The following is a 21,824-nucleotide window of genomic DNA, read 5'->3' as shown; positions in this document are numbered from 1 at the left end:
AGTCAAACGATGCACTATTCCGAGCAGAACACACAGGCCTCGTGGACTGATAAAGGTGTGATCAATGGAGCGGAACGGCCAGCCAAAGCGCTTTTGCAGTGTACGCAGTTATCACGCGGGTCAACACATCCGTGGGCTTTATCGTCCGATTTCGACCAGAGTTTCAGGTCAAATTGGTATCATCTCTGTGGGAAAGTTTGAGCAGGATCACTCATCTATAACGGGATGCAAAATTTATGTTGAAATGTTACGTAGTTTTAGAGATCAAAAATTGTAAAATTTTTCAACTTTTGGTTTGAACCGGAAGTCAAGGTCAAATGGGGTCATTTTGTGTGTAGCGTTTTTTGAAGTTTGATCGACCTGTCCGATGATATGTAGATTGTCAAAATCCACCATGTGGTTCAGGAGTTATGATTTCTTTAAAATATTTAACTTTGATTTGTTGTAATTCAAAACCTGATGACGTCATCATGACATCATTAAGTTTGTGTGGTCTTATTATTAAGGTTCAATTGTCTGATGAGTTTCAATGTTAAATTCCATATCAATCTTGAGTTATGACAACAAATTGTCTTTTTTTACAAAAAAAACACAAAAAACACAAAGGCAGAGTTTAACCTTCCGGTACGACCGGAAGATGAGGTCATACGATTTTGGCGTTAACTTTTCAAATGTTGTCCAAGTCTTTATCTATGTGATGCCCAAGTATGAACATCATAGCATTAATATTCGTTGAGATACAGCGAAAAGCAAATGTCGTTTTTCAACTTTAAAAACCTTGCCATGACGTCATCAATGACATCATCATTCCCAAAAAGTGGCGGTTTCGTCTACTCACTATTGCCGATGTACATAGTAAGTTTTAAGTTTGTACTAGCTTTACTTTTGTTTAAAATTGCTGGAGAAGGTTCGCAGGGAAAGAAGAACGCGAGGAAAAAAAAAAACAAAAAAAAAAAACAGAACAATAACAATAGTTGTTCGGCTGTTGGCCGAACACCTAAAAAAAAACAGAACAATAACAATAGTTGTTCGGCTGTTGGCCGAACACCTAATAATAATATCGAAGTCTTATATAGCGCACGTATATATCTACCAAACAAGGTACTCAAGGCGCTGAGTATATATACAAACTTTCAGAAAGATAGGTTATTGCAGTGATGAATTTTGAGACCCAATTAGTTAGCACCTTATAAGGGTTTTCAAGGTGCTACGGCGCATTAAGCAGCCACAGCCAGGACCACCGGGGCGAACCCCTTCTCTTTTCGATAAGTGCACTGGGTTCTTTTACATGCGTTACACAACACATGGGACCAACGGCTTTACGTCCCATCCGAAGGACGCAGCAATGGTCAAGTGTCTTGCTTAAGGACACAAGTGTCACGGCTGGGGATTCGAACCCACACTCTGTATACAACATTGTACATAAATATAGGCCTAGTAGTAATTGTATTCAGCAACTAGGCCTATATTTATGTACTTTGGCTTCGGCTTCAGCTCCTTTCTCTCGTCTGCAGCCCTCACGTATGAACAATGTATAGACGCAAGGCACAAGCATTGTCAAATCACTTGCGGGGCCAGGATAGACTGACGCCGAATCCAAACCCGAAGCCGTTGTTTCAAAAAGAGCCTGTGTTGTCCAGTGTACAGTGTACACCAACTTTCACACTCCACTATATACACCACTGTTGAACCTGTATGCCAATACATTACAGTACATGTACATCACAACATACACGTGTGCAGGCCCTGAACTATCGCACTTGATGGGGCAGCTGCAATTTAGTAAGGGGCACTTCTACATGCATAGAGGATATCTGAAATTTGTATTGGAACTTTGCAAAGGGCACCACAGCAAAAGCACATGGCACCACGATAGATGCTGTGGGTTTTGTGGGTTAAATTTGGGTCTGTGTGGGTTTGTATGGCCTACTCTCCGAGGACATATCTTTCAATAGGGACATAGTTCCTCACTAGTCGGTTCTTTGTTTTCATGGGTCCTCACCAATAGCGATTGCTTCAATACAGGAACAACAGAAAGTACAAAAGGTGTCCTCTATCTAACGTAATGGTCAAACACGACTGCGACTGGGTGTGTAAATGTCTGATTGGCAGTCGTGCTTGAGTCACACGTTGTATGATGTACACACAGACATGGGCGATCTTCTGATTTTGACTTATTTCGTTTACATTTCTTTCAGATATCCGGGATAAAATATTAACAGCAGCACAGTGCTCATAATTTACATTAGACCAATATTTTTGTTTTGATCCGCAAACACCCCCCCCCTCCCCATATCCAAAGGCCTGCAAGATTAAGTTTGCAAACAGTCCATCTTTGTCTTTCACACTAAGATTTGGTTCTCCTTATGTGATATTAAAATGTTAAAAGTCGCAAACAGTCTCCAACCTACCTATCCCCCCCAAACTAGTCTTACTGTTGCTACTAATCCTTGCCAAAGGAGAGCATGTACATGTAAGTACATTTTCAGCATGGGCTGTGCCTCAGCATAGGGCCTCAGATATTACTTCTTGAACCCTCATTAACTTTAGGCGTGAACCAAGTCATTAGAAGTCCAACAAGCCGACAAAGTTTGGAAAAGTCTAATGTTTGACATTCCTGAGCTCAAGTTCCTGTGTGTTTTTATTTCATAAAGATATGGTATTTGACATGTGAGGAGAGTAGGACCTAGTGCAGTGTACCTATAATACATGTATAATGTTGCCTTGACAAACAAATGACCTGAATGGATTTGCCACTTTAGGCACTTATAGTGTTTTGTAATACAGATGACTAGAGGTGTGAACAAAGGGTAAAATGTAAATGTGCCAACAGATGTCATTGAGCTATTTTTAAATGAATAATCTCTCAGGAATATATAAAGGAGAACTTAATTTGACAGCAGTGTTCTCCCATTGGTACATGTAGTTACTCAAAATAGTTGTTATCATAAAAACTTACTTGGTAACGAGCAATATGGAGAGTTGTTGATAGTATAAAACATTCTGAAAAACAACTCCCTCTGAAGTAACGTAGTTTTTGAGAAGGAAGTAATTTATGCATGTACAAAGTATTGCATGTAAAGTCTGCTAGATTTATTGTGCTATTATAATGTAAATTAGCCTTGGTATCCATCATTTTCGGAATCAGCACCCCCAAATTTAGGTTACCAACTTTTACTCAAAAATGCTTTTTTTTCCGAATTTGTTTGGGTAAAATCTAGACTTAAGTGAGAATACGGGTCTTTGACAATACCAAAAGGTGTCCACCCGTCGATTTCACCAAACTCTTCCCAACTATAAGGATTAATCTTAGTACTTAGGACGAGTATCCAAAGACGTAGGACGCATTGAACCCCATTATAAGTTAGGACAGGTTACTCGTCCTAACGCGAGACAGGATTCATCCTAGAGTTTTGTGAAATCACCTGCACTGTCTTTTACAGTGGTTCGCTGGCCAAACACCATGCCAGTTAAAACACCTGAGGACCAGTCAGAATTCTGTTCAACTAGTCCTGGGGGGGGGGGGGGGGGGGTATGGTCAGGAGTTTTGCAGAGGCAAGGCACAGTTTCTGACAATTTACAGGGAACATGTAGCTAAGTGCTATGACCAAACAACTACAGTCAATCCGTCACAGGAAACCATGCTGGTCTGACTATATGATGAACCATTCGACCCTCAAACAAACAGGAAAAAAGTCACTGTCAACTACAATAAGAGCCCCTGGCATCCAGTGGTGATCGCTGGGACCGATTTAGGCATTTCATGCTATGATGCAATGCCTCAACAGCAACTGACTCAGACAGTGGAATAAAGCTGTACACGCCTGAACTTTGGCATTTAGTCCCCTGATATTCTGCTATAATGGGAGAGGTTGGTAGTATAAAACATTGTAAGAAACGGCTCCCTCTGAGGTCGAGTACTTTTCGAGAAAGAAGTAATTTTCCACGAATTTGATTTTGAGACCTCAGATTTAGCATTTGAGGTCTCGAAATCAAGCGTCTGAAAGCACACAACTTCATGTGACAAGGGTGTTTTTTCGTTCATTATTATCTCGCAACTTCGATGACCGATTGAGCTCACATTTTCACAGGTTCACCTGTTTGCTCCCTTCTCGCCGCACACATTCCTAGCGTCTTGCACCAAGACTACATTTTTTCAGAACATAGTGAGAACGAGTTAAGTGTGATGGGGGTATAAAGTGCCCACATCTAGGGTAAGGCTAACATTTCCCGTCCCCCCCTCGCCACCAATGTACTCACCTTTAACGCGTACTTCTGTCTGGTCTGTTTATTGCAGCACTCCAAGACCTTGCCGTTGATCCCAAGACCAAGAACCTTCTTACTGATTTCGTAGTCTTCGGTGATGGCATGCTTCTTGGGCGCAAACGACATCCCAGACTGTGTTGACTGGTTGTCCCCCATCATGTTCTGTGAGCGATTGTTGTTCTTGCCTTTGGCTTTATCTCTATAAAAAAAAAGATCCAGCGGACCACCCAGGGAAAAAAAAGAAATTAAAATCATTGATGGATGACAAATAACCCGGACTGAGGTTACGATTACTCTGTAATAAGAACAAGGGCGTCTATTTTACACTGCATGCACTACATAAACATACGATAGTGGAAATTAAAGATACATACCTGTATATATAAAATCGGCGATCTACATGTATTATTAACTTATAAAATTTAAGTAAATTTATGTATATTACAACCATAAGGCATGTTACCTTCTTGTTTTAACTCGTTCTTTACCTTTTATGCCTTTATGTCAAATGGTCAATCTTTTGATACTCAAGCTCAGATAAGAAAAATTTGTATGGTGCGTTTCAACAGAACTTCTTTGTTTTAAAATGTGCTGTTTTCATCAGGATTTTATTATTTGTAGTACTGTGTCTTTGTCTTTGTTTCTGTCTTAGTGGGGGGAAACAATAACTTTGAGGGTGTCAGCTTTGGTGTACAGTGTACACGCGTATGAAATAAGATTGTACAGTACACAGATGTGACTGCATGAAATGATACGAATGGTTGTATGTACTTTTTGAAACTTTTATGTAATACATCTAATGTACACTGTTCTGGTACATTCTGTGACTGTGAACAAACGCGTAGCTAGACTGTAAAGCATGCATGAATGCGTCATGATGTAATGTGCAATAAATGGAATGTTTTAAACATGTTACATTTACATGTACAGTGGTGGACAAACATGCATGTTTTGCAGTGGATTCGTGTTGTCAAATGTCAAATTTGTAAGAAATCAAACTTTCTTTCTCCAAACAACTTGTTCATGTTTCATATGGCATCCCTTCCCCCAGATACATTTTATGTGAACACACAGAGGACATGGTGCATTTTTAACACCCTTGTACAATTGAGAGCAAGTAACAAAACCTTCAACTCATATGATTACAGTCAAACAGACTGCCAGCAAAAAATTAAAATATAAATAAAAACCTACATGTACCAGCACAAAAGTACATCTGTGCACAGTTCATACATTATGCTGTGCTTGTGTAGTGCACTTTCTACCAAGCAAAATCCTTGAGTCTACACTGGTGACCAGTTGTCAAGAGGTCAAAACTTACCCAGTCAGGGTCACTGCCAAGGGGACTTTGATCGAATTACCCTCTCCGGCCATTTTAGGGTAAAAGTTCTCGTGGCATAAATTTGACTTTAGAAAATACAGTGTTGTAAGCTACTCTTACAACTGTTTAATGATCCACTGTTGTGTGTTACTGCGCATGTACTGTACTGTACACACAGTCTGTCCTTGTGTTTTGCATTCCAGAAGAGAACCCCACCTGCTTGTTGCATCTCGAGAAACCCAAAGTCAGCTGAAATCTGACTCAGCTGAGTCATAATGCTACTTGCCAATTAATGACTGACAGCTAGTTTTGATTCCCACTGGGGATTCAACATTTAAGGTTCCTTAAAGGTAGGGTCACAGATTGGTGATTTGTCAATGTACATGTAAAGCTGATTTATATAGACAGGGCTTGAATTATAACACATGGCACCCGGCAATTATCGTGGTGCCCTAATATGTGCTTCTGCTGTGGAAACAAGTTATGCACATTTCCCCATTAGCCTTGTTTAGGTAAGGCAGACACTACAAGTGCACTGTTTGGCTTGGGTGTCTACAAAATTATAAAGGAGGATAGGCCTACTGTACAATGTAAGTCACTTATGTGAAAGTTTCAGCTGAGTACAGTGTCTAATTGTTGAGAAAAGAGCAAAAGACTGTCCTGGTATTTTCATCAAGAACGTTAAATCCCTGCATATAGACCTTTATCACACTGTCACAATCTAGGTCCTGTTCCCTGTTTCCAATAACAGTAATGAACATTCATACCGCAAACATGGCACCAGACTATTATTCCGTCCGTCCAGCCTCAGTTTGGTTACAATGAGTTGGAATGGAGTAAAACCAAGATGGCCGCATCGTGATAAAGGTCTATTAAGCGAGGTGACAGCACCAACCTCATCTCTGGCCGCAGCAATAGCGAACAGACACCAACCCTCAGAAATCTGAGCAACGATTCATGCATGAAACGTTTCTCTGCCAGAAAGATTTCAATAGAGGGCGGTGTGGATGTAAACAAACTTTTATTGTAAACAAACTTTTATTGTAAACAAAGGGACCCCCTTGACAAGTGACACCTGCCACTGATGCATCACACTGCTCCTTTTTTACATAGATGTCCCCCATTTAAGTCCGTCTTAAAATTAAATACTTTTTTGCTGTCATTTTACTCTTGATTTTATCGTTTTTTCAAACCCTCTGCGGTTAAACTTGTTCAGCCTAGCTTTTACAAACTGCATTCTGCATACTCTCTTTTCATTTACTTTGCTACATACCGGTAAATTGACACTAGGGCCCTGTGCCAATGAACAGTGTACAGCTACGGCTACATTTCTGCGACGTCATCACGATCACGTATTGAAGTATAGGACTTCCTTAGCAACACCCTTAGAAACAGTCATAGTCTTAGCTGTAGCCGCCAATTCAGCCTAGTTTGTACATGTATGGTGTTGCGTTGTCATTTGACAGTTAATTTACATAATATGTACCATGTAGGTCCTTTTGGTTGTTACAGTTCTGTTGACAGTTTGCGATTCAGCAAAAATTGTTTTTCTCAGTTATTTAGGCCCCCTACTGTACGCAATCACATCATATTGTTTCTCCTTTTGATGTGTGTATCTCAAGTAGGAATAGTTTTGTACCACTTCAACAAAAATTACATGTTTTGAAGAAACTAATTCCCTAGGCCATTTAGCATTAGAACAAGCGTAATACTCAGATAGGCCTACCAAGAAATGTTTTTGATAAAAAACCAAACATATAAAATTCAATATATTTTTCTGTCAATTGCGCCTACTGCGTCTTTAAATGAAGGTTAACATTACATTGTAGGTTTCAATCAAGCAATTACATATTCCGATCTCCCTTACTGAGTAATAGCGAAAGGGGACAACACAGGAAGCAATGACGAAAGGGGCAGGGGGAGAGGGGGGGGGGTAAGCAATGTTGTCATCACACCCAGGTGATGATGCTTCATTGAGTTCGACGTTATTTACTAACACAAGATTGTTACTAAGCTGGAACCAGGGGGTCCACGTATTGATCTCATCGAAGTAATCAACTGTACTTGCGCGGCTATTGCAGGCTTGGTTTTTTTTACATTAGCAGGTGGAGGTTGTATTAGTGTGCCCCTGGACCTGACGTCAGCTGATAGGGGCCAAACTTGGAGATAGAGACAGAGACTGTTCAGGCAGAGTAAATGATTCAAATGCCATTTTATGCTACACAGTCTCACTTGGTGTTTCTTACACTTGGTGGTTGTTAGGGAAAACCCGGGGGAGTAAACCGCTGTCCCTCATTTGCTCAGTTGGTAGAGCATCTGCCCAGAGTTTCAGGGATCTTGGGTTCAAATCCTGATGAGAGCCATTTGATTGTTCTCTCATGGTTAATGTCACTTCTATGATGATATCGCACCATACCAAAATCAAATGGTATTTTTAAATATTTGTTATATCTTATTTGTTGTTACTATAGTAACGCGTAGGGAGAATGCAAAGCAGAAAATGGCCTTTATGAATCACTCTGCCTGAACAGTCTCCGTCCCTATCTCCAAGTTTGGCCCCTATAAGCAGACGTCAGGTCCAGAGGCACACTAATACAACCTCCACCTGCTAACGTAAGAAACAAGCCAGGAATAACCGCGCAAGTGCAGTTGATTTCATCAATTTCTCTCATCCCATGTTTTAGCAGCTGTATGAATGGTAAATGTCAGATGAAATACAGATTATGTTTCTTGAGCAAGCAGAACCCCTTGCTAACATATATGGATCAATTAGTACATATATTTACGTACGTTTCATCTACATGTACTATACCATAAGTGAAACAATTAATTGTTTCTTTGTTATGAAAGTCAACCCTCATTATAAAGAGCACTGTTTATAAAGAAGTTCTGGGTGGATTTCACAAATAGATAAGACTAACTCGAGTAAGGACGAGACTAACCACATGTTTTGTATATCTCCTAGTTTGGACTAGTCCTAACTCTTTGTGAAATCAAAAGTTCTGAATATCAATTCTGCTTTGTGTTTCTTTATTTTGCTGTCCTCTTACTACATGTTGATCCTGGCATAAGGCAAGTGTCACGTATTAGGCCTGCATGCTTTGTTTTTTTAGAAGACAAGGGCACCAAGTAATTTTCTCCTTGGTAAAGGGCACCCTACATGATGAGGAACGTATAACTTGTTTACTAATGGGCAGAGCATTTTAAGGGCACCAAGACAATGACAGGGGGGCACTGAGGCAATTTTCTTTGTTGCCTCAGTGTATCATGCCTGACGTATCTTTTCATGAGCCGAGAGGGTTCCTTGTCATGAGGAAAACTTATTGTATGAATATTGTACATGTATATATACTGTCAAACATGCACTTAAACATGATTCTGGTACAACGCTAACATTGAATGAGTTAATGAGTATGACTTAAACCTTAATTCATAAATACCTCAGACAGTTTCGCTATTCCTATTGGTGGAGAGCGCGTCACGTGGGTGTGTATAAACCTCTGTTGATGACCAGTAAAAAGTGTTGAAAAATGGGCGTGACACGCAAGCTTGCACCTGTTCTTATAAGACAGTTTCTTCATTCCTATTGGTCGAGAGCAACGGCTGAAACAGTTGTGCCACATCACGCGATACGCGCCGGCATTTCCTTTTAAGGAGTTGTTTACCCGAGGGCAGCGGAGGGCTTTACTATTTCATAGCTGGAGGGGTGTTGTGTTGAAAGAAATCATTTAACAATTATGATTTTTGCATTTATTTAACTTTTTGACCAAAAAGTGATGATGTTTTTGACTAAAAAAGGTATTTGAGAAAAGGAATAAAAGTGTGTTGAATCGGTTTCCAACTCGCCTGGTTTAAACCCGCCTGGTTCTTTATAATTTACCTCGACTTCGTCTCGGTAAAATTATCAAGAACTAGGCCTCGTTGGGATTAAACCACAAGTTGAAAACCTCTTCACCACACATTGACTCCCTTTAAAGGCACTGGACACTATTGGTAATTGTCAAAGACTAGTCTTCTCACTTGGTGTATCACAAAATAAAATAACAAACCTGTGAAAATTTGAGCTCAATTGGTCGTCGAAGTTGCGAGATATTAATGAAAGAAAAATACACCCTTGTCGCATGAAGTTGTGTGCTTTCAGATGATTTTGAGTTCTCGATTCTAATTCTGAGGTCTCAAAATTAAATTCATGGAAAAATACTTCTTTCTCGAAAACTATGTCACTTCAGAGGGAGCCGTTTCTCACAATGTTTTATCTTATTAACCTCTCCCCATTACTCGTTACCAAGGTTTCATGCTGAAAATTATTTTGAGTAATTACCAATAGTGTCCACTGCCTTTAATTCATGTTGTAGACCTGATGATGATGCTTCTTTATTGAAAGGGCAACGCAATGACACTGACTGCTTGGTAAGGTGCACCTCTATGGCATGAGGAAATTGTAAATTTCTATTGGAACATTTCAAGGGTCTGAAGGTACTGGTATGTTGCCTCTGTGGAGCATCTGGCCTGTAGTTGACAGACACATTCAGCAGAGAATTTAAAGAATGCTTTAGGAATGATAATAACGGGTAACATACTTCATCTGGTTAATAAATGCATTGGAAAACAAACACGAGGAAAACATCCTTGGTTTTATGAACATTGTTAGAGAAAGATATGAAACACCGCAAATGAGGTTGAAACATAACAAGTTTAGTTAAATAGATGAACAAAAACAATAGATTAATTTCTTTGTTTACAAGTTTGCTATGATTTGTCATTCCCACAAGTGCTTGTGAAAAAAAAAAAAAATGCGTAGCCTGCAGCCATTAACTCTGGCATTGTCTGGCATTGGCAGCTGCAAGGATAGACACACAAAACAGCAGGGAACGATTCCACCCAGCAATTTTGCATAGCAAAATATTTTGAAATAACAAATTTTGTTCACAGTGAATGCTAATATTGAGTAGAAACTGGTGATTTTTGAGAAGCCAAATACTTGAACAGCATTTTCTTGCTCTGCTCTACAAGGGAAATCAATCCCTGAACAGTGATCATACTCCAGGGCATTTACTGGCATGCAAAATGCTACACTGTTCTCATGGGGAATGTGTACATGTCGAGTCATGATTTCAGCATAGTAAGTTCAAAACTTGTAAAAGTAACAGCTGAACAAGTTCTTCATCTCAAAAGTTGATCCAAATCAGACAATGTAATTTCCATAAAATAATTTAATGTATCCTTTCATTGAGCTGTACAAATCATGGTTGTACAGGCCTGCATGACGTCCAGGTTCTGCGGCTGTTTTGTAATGTGATTTCACATGTTACAACATGGTCTATTTAGGACGCAGTAAGCATTTAAATAAATGTTTCTTTATTTTACTCCGCATTTGTGGTACTTTTTCAATCATGGAGTCACATAAAATACTGTACAAATAAAAAATAAAGTAAAATAATACAAAACAAGAACATAAGAAACTAATAAAATTAATCAACAGAAAAAAAACAAAATATTTAATGAAAAATAACACTAACACTACAACAAGTGATACATTCAATACATTTCCTAGGGGGCCATTCATCTAGAGCAATCAATGTTTTAAAAACAAGGTCTGTAAATTGAAAACATTGATTTTTCTGAATGACCCCTGAAATTAAGAAACACTGTACAAATGTATATAGCCACTATAGTGTACTGTAGTGTGTTAGTGTTAACAGTTCAGTCAAATTGATTAACATTCACATGCCATGGTCATGGATGGTGCATGGCCAAATGGTGAGATGGTCGTGCGTGATGTATGAGTCTGCATGACTTCGTTCGTGCAAAAAGAATAACACAGACCATGCACAGACACAGTTTGAGATGGTTTATTACTATTAGACCACCCATGCCTCACACTGTTGTCTGAGTATGGGCCTACGCTAAGGTCTGAACGAGCACTGACAATGACAACCATAGAGAAAAGAAATTTCTAAAACTAACCTTAACCATGAAAAAGCATCCATTTTTCTTTCTATCTAGTCTAGTCTGTGATCCGTGGGGGGTAGGTTGATGCACAACTGACTTGGTTTACACTGTAATTTAAATGAGTAAATGTCTATTTTTAGGCGCGAGGATTGAAGTCAACGCTATGGAATTTTCCAAGAATTTGCAGAAATACACAAAGCCAACGATCAGAGGCTGCACCAAGCATGGAATTCCTCACTCTATTTGTTTTTACCACACACGTACACACAACCACAGAGAGTAGGCATTGGCATTGCACAACAACAAGACAAGAGCAAAGGCACAGACAAACAAACACAAACCGGTTGCAGACGCCACGGTAGACCACACAAACAATTTTCACCTTTCACAAATACGTGCAATTCACAGAAAACATTGCTTGGAAAAGTTTCCGTATGGCGCCACCACTTTTTCATTCGATATGAAATAATATAGTATCTTACTTACCTCAATGAGATATCCCTTTTTGTAAAAATGAGTGAAAAAGTGGTGGCGCCATACGGAAAGTTATCCCATTGCTTACATTTTAATGCAGAGAAAGGAAACAAAGTAGCTAACTCCACAACCACATGAACTTAATTGAGCAGCTTACCTTAATTTTTATGTCAAAGTCACACACTACTCTTCCGTGACCGTCGTGTCATCAATGTGGGATGTTTATTTTTAGCTCATATTTCATCGCGGATATAATTGGTCTGGTAACTGCCTAATTGGGTATTGCACATTTTTTGTTCAGATAAAGCATTGAGTCAACGAAGGGAGAACTCCGAGCCAGGCTAACTAAGGTTTCTACTTCCTTCTTCTCTTGCTGAAATAAAGTAGTGCCCTTTTATTGTTCTATGTTTTCAGCAATAAGATCGCATTTCACTTAAAATATAATTTAAAGCATAATGAAAAGTACAATTTGTTAATAATTAAGTTCTCCAAATAGGATATGGCTTGAAATATTACAGAAGTTATTTTAGAGCGCAATGATATGAGTTGATATTAAAAACACAGTGTCAAAATGGTTTGTCAATCTGAGATTTTTTTGCAGCCTCGCACTGGTCGGGTACCTAACCTCCATTACACAAAGACAACATTAAAACTTGTAAAAAGAGAATCGCAACCAGTTTAAATAATAAACAACATGGCGGCGAGGTAAGGTGTTTGCGTTTTGAAAATCAGTCGCTTCTAATTCAATAGTTTCCGAACAAATGAGGCACCAATTGAGTAGAGACACATCCAAGTGGACACGAGGAAGCCCCGAGATTCGTCGGACAAACTCGAGGGACAGAATGAGCCCTGGAAATGATCGGTATGAAGGTAGGGGAGGTAACAAAGCAGGTCGGTCCCGCAGTTTAGAAAAGGAAGAGCGAGGCAGAGTTGGTCGGGATAGCAAGCGCTCCAGTCGCGGTGACCATGAGCGTGATGGAGGCGGTGGCGGCAGGGAGCCGTACGGTGGTGGGGGCGGCGACCATCGGTACAATACTTATGAAAAACATGACAAAGAACCCAAATACTCTAGCTTACGAGTCAGTAATTTCCCATCACATGTTTCTGATATGGCAATCAAAGATGCCCTTTTTCATGAATTCAAAAAATTTGGGGAGGTGAACGTGCGGGTGGCGTACAGTGGGGATGAGAGATTTGCCTTTGTAAATTATCGCTCTTCTGATCTGGCACGGGATGCGAAACAAGCCAAAGGAGACAGGTTAACGCTTTTTGGTAAGCCATTGCGAATTGATAGTGTGTATAAACGGAGGAGTATTTCCCCAGACCAAGGTTTTTCTGGACGACAAGGCCAGGAGCCCATGGGTGGAAGACGCCAGCAACGTAACATGGGTCGTGATGGTCCTGGAGGAGGCAGGGATAGAGATCAGGGTTATGACAACAGAAGAGCGTATGGCGGTAGTGGTGGTGGCGATGGCTACCAATCTAGGGAACGTGACCGTGATCGTGATTTGTTGCTTCTCCCTGAGGATGATCCCAAAGCGACGCGCACTGTTTTTGTAGGAAACTTAGAGGAAGGAATCCAGGATAATGAGCTTAGGAATGCGTTTGAGCGCTATGGCATTGTTGAGGATGTGGATATAAAATATCCACCACGCGGCCAGGGTAATCCATTTGCATTTGTTAGGTTTTTAAATCTAGACATGGCTCACAAAGCTATGGTTTCTATGTCCGGCCAGTACATTGGCAGGAACCAGGCTAAAACAGGTTATGGCAAGCTATCTCCAACAACACGATTGTGGGTGGGAGGTCTAGGGCCTTGGGTTTCTCTCGGCGTTCTTGAACATGAGTTTGATCGCTTTGGAGCGATTCGCAAAATTGATTACATCAAAGGAGACGACTATGCCTACATTCAGTACGAAACCTTGGAAGCAGCTCAAGCCGCAGCATCAAACATGAGAGGGTTTCCTCTGGGAGGACCAAATCGTCGCCTCCGTGTTGATTTTGCAGACCCCGATACTGGAAACCGTCCATATTCCATACATTCACCACCAAGAAAGCCAGTGAGAGATGATGCGATGGGCAGTTACAATAATCGCTATAATAACCAGGAACGTGAATTTCGTCGTGATAACTCACCGCCCCAGCAGTACCGTGATGGAGGACGTAATGATCAGTGGCAAGGACCGGATGGAGGGGGATTCCGTGGAGATTTTAATCGTCGTGGTGGCAGCTGGCAAGGTGACGACAGTCGTGGTGATGCCGATTGGAACCGCAGAAACTCAGATGGAGGAGGGAAGCAGTTTAACAACCCTCGTGGACAGGACAACCGTCGCAAGCGCCAGGCATCCCCTGGTAATGATTTCGTAAGAGACCGTCCATCTGATAGAGGGAGACCGTTTAAAAAGCGCAGATCCCCGGAGGGTGGTGCTGCCGGTGGAGAAAGGAGATTTGATGGAAGTTTTGACTCGCCAGAGAGAGCCGGAATGGGCAATGCAGATGTCCCTGAATTTCATGGTAGGAAACGGTACGCTGATGATGGCGAGAGGCGTGATGGCGACGGATATCGCAATGACAGGAGGACATCTGACCGGGGCTACCAAGTAAAACAGGAAGGAAGGAGGACCGAAAAGTACAACAGCCTGATTGATCTTGTGAAATTTCTGCCACAAAGCTGGCAGAACTACATTGTGTTGAAAAATAGTGCCTTCTCCACTTGCATGTATTTTATCGGAGGAGATGTGTCTGTTGCCGAGAGTTTGTTGCCAGCGAGCGGCACTGCTGATGAGTCGCCACTTCGGATAACGCAACGCTTACGCCTGGACCAGCCAAAGCTGGATGAAGTGGGCAAGAGGATTTCCGATGCCGGATCTGGAGGTCACTGTTTGTTGCTGGCCCTGCCCGGCCCTGCCCAGGAGAGCACGCCTGCCGGCACTCAGTCGCGTCCCCTGCGCAATCTTGTGACGTACTTGCAACAAAAGCAAGCTGCCGGAATCATCAGTTTGCCTGTGTCGACTGGATCGGAGGACTACGGTGTTCTGCACGCTTTTCCACCTTGTGAGTTCTCGCAGAAGCAGCTTCTGCGCTACGTTCCCGGACTAAGTTCCGAAGCTACTAGTGAGGATCACTTGGCTGTGGTTATCGTCCGTGGTGCCGCTTAGTACTACATTTTAACCTAATGTCACCCACAATAAAAAGAGAGAAACAACCGTTGGTGATAGCTTGCTGTAACTTAAATGGGGTCTGCGTTAACTGTAATTTTTATGTGTTTTTAATGTTTTCCTGTTATATTTGCATCATGTAATTTTGTTTTGTGTGTGCAAATTAGTTAAAAGTAGTTGAAATTTTGTCTATACCTCAGCTGGTAAATGCTGTTTAATTTTTGATGCGCCACCAATCAAATGATTGAACATCAATTTAATTTGAATCTTTCAAACTTACTGTATGCACAGTTAGCAATTTTTAGAATTGTGCTGTTATGTGGAAGTTGCAAAGGTACAAGATTGTACAATAACTAGTTTTAGTACAATTTCGATCATCATTCAGTGTAGGTAGTTTATATTAGTATGTAAAAAGCTGCATATTGTTTAGAAATGTTTGTGCGTGAAAGAGAAACAAAAAGAAATACAGTAAGAAAACATTTCATACTTGATGAACAATGCATTTTCGTTGGAAGTGATATGAGAATCAAAAAATAAATTATGAACTCAATTTACCTAAATTCAACTTTAAGTTAGGGTCATACACTTTGTTAATAATTCAGGGAAAAAAAGCATACTGCGAAAGGATTTTGCCTAAAGTGCCCCTGTTGGTAAGAAATAAACAACAAAATTCAAAGACTGTCAAAAAATTTGAATTTCCAAAGACCTATAGGAGGTGTCTTTTGGCGATTCAAATTTCCATGGTGATGGTTTTGGGATGCTCTAGCCAGAGATGCGGTTGGAACTTGCTGTCACCTCACTTAACGTGAATGGATTTGACGTCACACGTGCATGATGAAAATACAGTCAAAGTGTTTTGCTGTTTATCTAAACAAGTATGTACTAAATTCTGGTGTCTATCATAGGTTTTTATTTATTATTTCTTTTTGGCAAAAACTGAGCCTAACTTTGAAAAAAACAAATACAATGATCCTACCTTTCAAATGTATTTTTTACAATTTTGCCAAATTATTTTAAAGGGGCACTCATTATTTGGCTTTGGATTCAACAAAGTGAAGCATCACGACAAAATTGGTTGTTAAAAATTCCAAAGAAATTGTTACTGAGTAAAAGTGTGAGTAGATAGATACTGTCTCATTATTACATCATTAAATTTAAATTAAAGTATGCCATAAAGATTCTGGGGTGGGGGGTGGGTCACTTAAGTGAAATGGTATGTTGGCAAACTGGAATATTTTACTAACATACTTAAAAAGTCTTTGAAAAATCACCTTGTAAATTCACATGTAACAGGCTTCGTAAGTTGAGCTTAATTTCATGTCAGTCGCACCGCAAAGATGGTGTATGTGGAAAAAAATACAAAACTATTAATCTGCAAGTTGCCACACACTTAAAAGCAAATTCTTAATACTAGACGGCTTTTTCACTTGTGTTATAGCAACCAAGGAAGATACTGTAGTACCTTTGTTCGTACCAAGCAAAAATGCTTCACTGATTTTGGTATGATATATAAAGTTTGACCCATTCTTAAATTTATCGTGCAGCATCAGTGTTTTCCCTGCCTTTAAACTGAACGAGGTGGTGACAGCTCAAATAGCACCATACATGAATCAGAAAAGTTAAAGCTTGGTACCCGGAATCTCAGACATACATGTCAAATTCTACTAACACGCCGCATACATCCACTTTGTAATGTTTTCTAGCGTGAACTGATTATGCTACTCGTGTAGTTTGGCACGCTGACGATGTCGCCACCTATTGATCACATACATGTAGGTGGTTGATTGTTTGTCTGAAAACCGGTATTTTTAGCAAAAGTGACATTATTAGAGTGCAGCCTGCAAAGTGACAAGAATGCAGTGCTCTCATAAATGCACCATGATTCAGATTCCATTCACACATTGACTGTGAGTTCTGGAGGTTAAGGAACAATGCCACAAAATGAAGAAATTTTTGTGGCAAATCTTCAAAGCGAGGTGATGATTTGGCAAAAAATGATATCGGAGAAAAGTGGCCATTGAAAGTTAGCAAGGTGGGCCACCTCATTTATTGCATAGGCAGGGGAGACACTGTTTTGCATCTTGGCAAGTTAGTGTGCACAGTTTGTTCTTTGCCTTACAAATACATGATTAAGTACAAATTTAAATTTAGAGTTCAGGTTGAATGATTTGGCTTAAGTTAAACCCCACCAGCCCCAAAACTTAAAGTAGATGTTTATTTAGTTATTTTTTTATTCAGTCATACTGTATATTTAATTGAGATCAACATTCTTGCGAGTCAGTGATTAGAAAAACAAAAAACATTTCAACCCAAATGCCTAACACAAGGCCAGGAATTTCAGCTTGTAGAGGGCAAGGCCTTTTTCATTTTCAACAAAAAAGTTGTTACCAAATTACAGCAGTTGTATCAATCACTGATTTCTTAGCACATTTCTAAGCTCAATTTGTCATGTACAGTATGTGCTTTGTGCGTGTGAATGTTGACATGTACACATGTACTCAGTAACCATGGTAATGTAGAAACTGTATAATTTGTTAAAACGGTTTATGTACAAAGTATTTTTTGCTGTTTATTGCAACATTTAGCCTCAACTCCTCGCTCTCCTGGATTCCTATTTGTGTGGAGATCAAAATTGAAAGACATCTGTCTGTGTGATCGCATCAGATTTGCGACGACTATTGCAGCTGGTGTGTCTTAAGTGATCTCATAACCCCATCTCTGCCTCCCTGTTTGTGCTTAATCTGAAGAGTTCTTCTTTGAGATACGACTTTGAAAGAGTTGATTCTTTGCCCCATTAGAAAACAACAGAACTCCAAAGTTCTCCACAACCCATCAATATGTATGTGCCGTGTTGTAATAAAAAGCAGAAACTGCAGAGAATACTTGCAAGTATTTTTAACTCTGACATCCGATCATCTTGTGAAAAAAGTGCCTTCATCGCTGGGCGGAAAACAAAAAGTTTGCTGAGAAATTCTTGTGTACATGCCATGTACATATAAATATATGCCCTTTGTTTACTGTACGCACAACACGTCCACCCAGGGGTTCTTATTGTATTCTTTACGCACCAATGGCTTGCCAACAAAGAAAACGCGATGAGAACATGCAGTTGTCATCATTGTCTCAAATTGTGGAATGACGTTTAGGTTTGTGGTGTGAGGATATACATGTACCTAAGATTGGAATCAGCACAGCCAGTCAGTTTGCTTTATGGCGGTATGTTTTGAATACCACCCAATAAAAGGATGAATCCATCGTTATGTGCAAGCTTGTCTATGAGAAATGTGCCGTGATTAAAAAGCCACTCTCATAAAAAGGAGCACCATTTTAAATCCGCTTGTGATCGCAATCTCTCAATACCTGTATTACGCCACCCCCTTATGCTACCCACCTCTACCCCACCCCCACCCCTACCATGTGAATCAAGAGAAATGCTGCAAAAGTCTTGGATGGTGAAAGAGAAATGTCTGAAAAATTAAGACGGTTGATCTTAGACTTGGGTCCTTAAGTAGCAATCAACACGAGACCCATTGCTACTGTCCTGTCAGATTTAGCCGATTTAAGTTGGCGCTGTTAATTCGTCATCGGTGCAATGTTAATTTGCCACTCTGAGAGTACCTCATCTGGAAAGATATTTCTTTGATATGAATACCGTCATCCTGCCATCTTAAAGCAATACATGAACTGTGACCAACCGTTAGTCAAAGAAAGGAAATTGTAAAATTACAACATGCATTAAGTTTTGGTAGAATTGTCGATTTTTCGTCAATTATGTGATAAGTAAAGGAGTGGAAAAAGATGAGAAGCCAAAACCCAGTGGAAAATTCTGTTGTGGAGTTAAAATGGTACAGGCCTTTGCAAAAGCTTGTACATGTACGTACACTCGGGACATTTGTTGCATTCAACCAGTGTTGCTGTCTGTTGGAGTTGGTGTCATACATTGTTTCATGTACAAATGTATGAACAAACTGTATGTTTTGTGGTGTGAGTGAAATGACGCCCGAGGACCACCTAGGGTGAAGTAAAGATTGCCGTTCAACACTGCAATGTTCTGCCACTTCGAGAATGTGCATCTATAAAGAGCTGAGCCACTTTGATGTGACGTCTTCCTCCCCAAGGAAGGATGCATAATTTGTGTGGCCATTGATAATTGTCATTGTCATTGTCATTGTCATCAAGGAGACCGACCAACACTGCAACTGTGCAATGGTCTGCCACTTTGAGAGTTGAGAGTGCCCCATCTAGAAAAGCAGAGTCACTTTCATGTGATTGAACTCCCACCCACCCAAATGGAGGATGCAGAATTTGTATGGCCACCAACAATTGTCATCGTCATTGTCATCAAGTGGGACCGACGCTGCAGCTGTGCAATGTGGCCATTGAAATAGTCATCATACCGATTGTCATGGTCGCTGCATCAAATTGACCAACACAGCAATTTTTGTTCTGCCTCTTCAACACATCATTATAATGAACTGAATTGGTGTAAAAATGTGTCATCGTCATTGTCAGTTATCATAATCAGCGCGACCGAAACGTCAAACCTGCTCTCGCTAATTACTCCCCTATCAGTTACCTCATCGGAAATTGCAATAAAAAAATGAAGTTTGAGCTTAAGTTTGAATCCATTGCTCAAACAGTGAACTCGAAAGTTCAACGCACCTTCTTCATGTTTATCCGTCGTCAAGTCATCTTAAATGTAAATGTTACCACCCGCCCGTTTGAACTGCTGAAGTTCTCTCCAGTGCTCAATCAGTTTGGATGTGCTGCTTGTTTGTGATTCCATCAGTCACCATGGCAACCAGTGTGATGCATCAACGAGGTGCTCCAGTGTGGAATCAGACGGGAGTTTGTGATTTTTTGTGAGGTAAGGGCAAATGAGCCAATTACAAGCATTTTGTGTCCACCATTTTAAATGCCGCCATGTTGTGACCAGAGAGAGAAAGTGCGGCAGACCAAATTGTTTTATTTTGTATATATTTATGTTTAAAAAAAAAAAAGAAATTTTAAGTGAATACTGAAATAATTGTACTACTACGGAGGAGAACGACCAGGATATATCTGAAATTCCGAACCAAAAAACAAACAAATTCTATTGTGTGTGTGTGATGTACATTTTTGTATTGGTACATGTTAACAATGATTGCCTTGAGCAGCATGCTGTGTTCTTCATTCTTCGACCAAGAATTGTTTTTTATAAATATTGCAGCTGGATGTACAAATTAGAACTGAGACAAAGATATTTTTATACCTTGATCAACAAAAGTGCAGTTAAATTTGTTTGAGAGATTTTATGCATTTGTGAGAAATATTATCTGATGGAAGTTTGCGCTTCTGAGCTTGTTTATCTGTGGAGACGATGTTAGTTCAGCACTTTTTGATTGCACCGTGCTTCGTGATAAACAGCACAACCTTTGTGACCTTCACCTTATTTTCTGTGAAATAATTTCTGCCGAACACAATATTTTTGTGAAGAATTTCCAAGAATGATTTTTTCCCTCAAGTGTGGAAGAGACCAGACAGAATCTGAAATAATTTTAATGAAAAAAAAAAATGTGCAATGATTTCGTGCAATACTGATTTTAAAGAAAAATGTTATGTCACAATGACAGTGTGACGACACAGCTCATTGATTTGGAGAGATCGTCTTACTGTATTTTGTGTACTCATGTGGAAAGCGACCAATTCTGCAGGGCCTCATGATTGTGTGCCTATTATGTTTTAATCTGATAACCCAGGAATCGCCCCCACCCCGTTGTGTTGTGATGAAATCTTAAAGGAGGCGTCGCAAGAATCTCAATGGATTGCCGGGGAAAAGCCAAGACAGTCCGTTCTGTGGAGCAACTTGTGTGTGACCGTGCTCTTCTTATTTGTGTTGAAATGCGTGAATGGATTGAACAGTTTGCAACAAAAGCAATCAAACATTTGTGATTTCATGGAGAAAAAGTGTATTCTGTGGAGTGACCTTCATCGTGTGCCCATGACCTTCGACCTCCCAAGCAGGAAGTAACGTCTCTAGTTTGTCCGATTCGAGCATCCTTTCAGCGGATCATCGTGTGGTGTATTATTTTATGGTGCATCCTGTGTCAATGAACCATGTATATTGAAAGCTTTACTGATGATCAGGAACTCAAATCTCTTCAAAATGCCATATTTTTTACCAAAACAAATCTTTGTGTGTTCTTTCTTTTAAAATGTACACGTATGACATTTTAGGGTATTGTTTGTTTTTTGCCTTTACATGGATGTGTAGATGTATTAGGCACTGTATACTCTGTATTTTCCTAAATTGCCTGGACACAAAAACACTTGGTAGCCTATTGGTTAGGGTTCAAACTCACAACCTTTGCCATGCTAGAGCAGATGTTGTACATCTGTTGTCAGTTATCACTTGCTAGGCCTACCACTAGCCCACCAAGTTTTTAAAGCTACATGTAAGTACTGAGTATACAGCGCTTGAAATCAGGACTCAAATTTTAAGGGAAATTCCACAAGGGCTCCGTGCTCAAAATGTTTACTGGACATGAAGTGCTTTCGCAAGACCAGAGTACAGTGTACAAAATTTCATCCGGTTTACTTGAACAAGTACAAAGACATGAGTAAGAGAAAAACTCATCTCATTTGTTTGTATGGGTTAAGCATACTTTGTAGAA

General features: G+C 40.1%; 2 protein-coding genes across 5 annotated transcripts in view; one reads left to right on the top strand and one right to left on the bottom strand.

Moving 5' to 3' along the window:
• Positions 1–12,269, bottom strand: part of LOC117305016 (MAP kinase-activated protein kinase 2-like) — a 39,702-nt gene extending 27,433 nt beyond the window's left edge. Inside the window, exons 1-3 of one of the 4 annotated variants that reach the window (XM_033789714.1) lie at positions 12,171–12,269; positions 11,555–11,646; positions 4,261–4,465 (exon numbers count right to left, since the gene is read on the bottom strand). In XM_033789714.1, the coding sequence (XP_033645605.1) occupies positions 4,261–4,465; positions 11,555–11,577 (228 nt within the window). In that variant the 5' untranslated portion in view covers positions 11,578–11,646; positions 12,171–12,269. Of the gene's footprint in view, positions 1–4,260; positions 4,466–5,587; positions 6,028–11,554; positions 11,647–12,101 lie in introns of those variants that run through there. The other 3 variants (XM_033789723.1, XM_033789730.1, XM_033789706.1) reach the window with 3 other exon arrangements.
• A 391-nt stretch (positions 12,270–12,660) lies between these two features.
• LOC117304111 (RNA-binding protein 15-like) lies at positions 12,661–16,147 on the top strand. Its single transcript, XM_033788614.1, has one exon. The coding sequence runs from the start codon at positions 12,775–12,777 to the stop codon at positions 15,169–15,171; it is 2,397 nt and encodes a 798-aa protein (XP_033644505.1). The 5' UTR covers positions 12,661–12,774; the 3' UTR covers positions 15,172–16,147.
• Positions 16,148–21,824: the final 5,677 nt, after the last annotated feature.

This window comes from Asterias rubens, chromosome 2 (assembly GCF_902459465.1).
Source record: "Asterias rubens chromosome 2, eAstRub1.3, whole genome shotgun sequence".
NCBI lineage: Eukaryota > Metazoa > Echinodermata > Asteroidea > Forcipulatida > Asteriidae > Asterias > Asterias rubens.
Note: the sequence above shows the minus strand (reverse complement) of the source record. Positions and strands in the feature narration are given on the sequence as shown.

What these genes read in the sequence shown, in the direction of transcription:
- LOC117304111 (XM_033788614.1), top strand. Translation starts at nt 12,775, where the DNA reads ATGAGGCACCAATTGAGTAGAGACACATCCAAGTGGACACGAGGAAGC.